The 3780-nt window shown below is 31.2% G+C and overlaps 1 protein-coding gene across 1 annotated transcript; it reads right to left on the minus strand.

Moving 5' to 3' along the window:
• Window positions 1–1110: 1110 nt before the first annotated feature.
• On the minus strand, window positions 1111–1802 carry LOC119682278 (mitochondrial pyruvate carrier 1-like). Its single transcript, XM_038095678.1, has 3 exons — window positions 1633–1802; window positions 1470–1570; window positions 1111–1412 (listed from the first exon to the last, which is right to left on the minus strand). Exons 1-3 carry the CDS (start codon window positions 1710–1712, stop codon window positions 1255–1257), a joined length of 339 nt encoding a protein of 112 aa, XP_037951606.1. The 5' UTR covers window positions 1713–1802; the 3' UTR covers window positions 1111–1254.
• Window positions 1803–3780: the final 1978 nt, after the last annotated feature.

Raw genomic sequence — 3780 nt, forward strand, 5'->3', positions numbered from 1 at the left:
TTTTTTCCATTGTTTTTTTCGCAACGCCCTACTGAGGTGAACTGGTTTCAACAGCTGCCGTAAACGAACTGTCTGACAGATCGCGCTCATTTTTGGCATAGTAATTAACTTAATTGCTGCCAAACTACATAAACTTAAAATATCGAAAAATATACAGCGCGCGAATTTTAAATGAGAATTTCCGAAAACTTTTCGGTCTTAATGTACTTCTATAGAAGTATAATTACATAGTCCTATTGATCGGAGGGGGCTTAAAAGTGGTTTCTTAAAGTATACGACTAATGTAGTAAATTCATCAAATAATTCAACTAGTATTTTGTGAGAATTCTACTACTAAGACCTATTTACTTTTTGTATTTATCATATATTTTTGCAATTATTTATCATGATTAAACAGTCGATTTAAACCATGTACAGTGCAAGATCTCACTAATATGACAACCCGAACATTTTTTCCCCACATACTGGACAATCTACAACAGTATAGTATAAAAAACTTTACTTATTGTGAATTGAGAATAGAAAACTTTTCATAGATATCAAAGAATCAAAGGTATTGTTTAATAGATATGTAGATAATAAGAAGAAGTCTACCACACAAATTAGTGATTAATCCACAAAAATACTGCCCTCTGCATTATTTCGCTAAATACGGTTTTCATATTGCGTCGAAGTTGTAGTTGGTACTGTAAGTATGTATGTTTGCTAATAAGGGTATATAAATATTAATTAACATTATGAGAGCCCTTTTTATATGTTTTCAAATTTGGTAATAAAGTAATTATATTCCAACATTCTGTAATTTGAATGTTAATAAAAAAAGTGCTACGATAAAGGTAGGGGCTTTGAACTTAAGATTTATGCTTCACCATTAACTTTATGTTCAGCATGTTCCTAATATAAATTTAAACCATTTATAATTAATTAATATATTGTATACTGTACATATATAAATCTATATAATTTTTCAATCAATATCATTAAATTTCTAATTAGACTAAGACTTTGCGATCTAGGTACTAAAGTTTACCACCCACTAAAAGTTTATCGTAATTGTATCAAAAGTAGATTCGTGACCGTACATCTTTCTTCATAAACTATAAACCAATAGATATTTAAACATCCTTTTTAGCTTTTATTAAGGAAAACATAAATTTTGTTTGCTTCAAAGTAGACGAATCACAGGCACGCATATATCTGTTTATGGGGTCGCTAAATCTCATACAATAAAATAAGTGTTCATCTCAACACATTCTAAGTTTTATCGTCTCGATTGTATTCATAATTTAGAAATCGCAAACCCTGAATAGATTGAGCAGTTGCATTGGTGAGGTGGCAAGCAAACAGCAGTAAATTTCTTGGTTGGACTTTCCAAGCAAAACGCATGAATACAGTAGAGTACAGAGTTAAAGCTGTAATATGTGATTATTTATTAGGATCATAAAGCTATGCAGTATCTACTTACTTACCAAAAGTCATTGCTCCAGAAATTAATTTTGGATCCTTCTTCATATCAGCAATGGCAGCAACAGGTATACCCCAATTAGCGAATGGACCCCAAAAGTGTGTACTGTACAAAATAAGTGAAATTTTTAATACATTATATAAATTATGACTTTGTCCATAGCTCACCTCATCAAGTAATCGCGAAATTCTTTACTCCTTACCATATCCAAGGCACGGAATACTAGACCTCCTGCACGCTTAGCCATCTCTTCTGTGTTTATGCTTGCCTGTTTCTGTGGTTACGAAGAATTTTGAATTTCAATTTAATCCAAATATAAGAAAAAAAATAATTTAATTGGTTTTGTATGTTTCAGTATTTTTTTTAGGTATTGAAATAAATTATCAAGGTTTGCTTTAATGTAGCAAAATTCCTATAATGTTCAAAATTTTAGTTTTTTGAATTTTTTTAACAAAAAACAATGTCCTGTTGAAATGAATAGTTTTGGTATTAATGTCTCTAAAAAATATTCAAATTTCAAATTGTAAGAATATATGAAAGACTAGTAAGGCGTTTATAATTACACATTTTGAAAATATTAACACAAGTACTTCGGGAAACATCTGTTCTGATAAGCTGTAGCTCCACAAAATTTTAATTCAAGACGTGAAAAAATTTAAATACTTGCGTACAATGAGTACTCGTTTGCAATGAATTTTCTAATTGAGGATACTTTTCAGTACTTAAGTAATTTGAACTCTGAGCTTGCTTCATACCATGCTATAGTTGCTAACAGAAGCTGATAGGAGCAATGGACTCATTTAAAAAAAGTTTATGAAAACTAAATAAGGCTTCATGTAAATTATTCAATTGAATAAAATCCGTTATATCTAATATGAAATAGACTGAAATACTTAAAGATCGAAAACCTCTCTTGTATTCGCTCGACTATGAGAAGTTGACCGCTGTTCAGCCGGACAATAAATCATATACTCATATTAAATAAATTATACTACCTTATATTCATAAATCTCTGCAATAAATAGAAGTCCTATTGTGAAATGCAGTATTTTCACTTTCATACCCAATGAATCGCAGAAATTTAACTAATCCATTTTTAATGGATTTTGTTTTTTTACTAAACTAAAGAACTAGTAATAAACATAAACATAAACAGCACTAAGTTGCTACCGAAAAGCAATATTTTCGCAACAAAAATTAATACACCACCAACTCATTAAGATTTGTTGGTAATTTTGCTTTGTTGTCTGAAGAATCTAAATTTTATTGTATGAGTTCCATGTCAACTTCATGAACATTTTATAGAAGGTAGCTTAAAGAGCTGAACGATGCATTTTAACATTAACGAAACTTCATATTTATGGCAAATGTTTTCAAACTATTCAAAGCAATTGTAAAATTTCTATGGATGTTGTGTAATAATCTCTCATCTAGCAAAGTACGCAATAACTACATTTTATCTGACTAAATTTCTAACTAAAAAAATTAATTAAAATTGTTTTGCTTTAAGCATTGGTTTTATTGCCAAGAAAGGAACTTAGACAATTTCAGCTAAAAATACCAATTAAGTTTCAACACAAACTTTAACTGCACCACACATTTATAGCCTCTTTGAAGAGCATAGAAAACCTCCACCTATTTAACCCTCTTAGTGACTTCGGACATAATTCAATTATGGCAAATATTCATACATAGCGACACAATTAACATAAAAGTGCTGCCAGCCGCCTACAAAGTACGAACAGGATACTCGTATTTTATTGGAAAATTTAATGCGAAAATAATTTCAGTTAATTCCCACATACAGTTCCTATGCAATTCAATGCATGAGTCTTAATTCGGAGAGGCCGCAAGCAGTCCATAAAAGTGCCTTCATTTGTTGAGCCATCAATGAGCCGTTAATTTCCGTTTGGAATCCCATACTAGGCAAACACATTGATAAAGTCTTGAGAAAAATCATCTTAGCATTATCAACAACGCCACCCACACTCAAGCATACACTTGGATCACTGCAATGTCTTAGGCGACCTTTTCCTCACATATTTTCCATCAATTCTTCTTTTCTTGTTGAGATAAAATATGCACCATATTCAGCAATGCAAGCTGTGGCAACATCACTTGCTCCTGAACGCCGATTTGGAAGTGTGTGTATGTGGCGCACTGTTGTTAATTGCTTATTTTACCACGATATTAATGTCGTGACCAACCCAGTCTTGGTGGAACTGCAAAATATGCTTGCATTAGACGTCTGTAAGTACTTCTTTGCTATTTTTCCTAATATTTCTAATATTTTTATTATTTCCATTTTATTTGAC

This window comes from Teleopsis dalmanni, chromosome 2, assembly GCF_002237135.1.
Source record: "Teleopsis dalmanni isolate 2A chromosome 2, ASM223713v2, whole genome shotgun sequence".
Classification (NCBI taxonomy): Eukaryota; Metazoa; Arthropoda; class Insecta; order Diptera; family Diopsidae; genus Teleopsis; species Teleopsis dalmanni.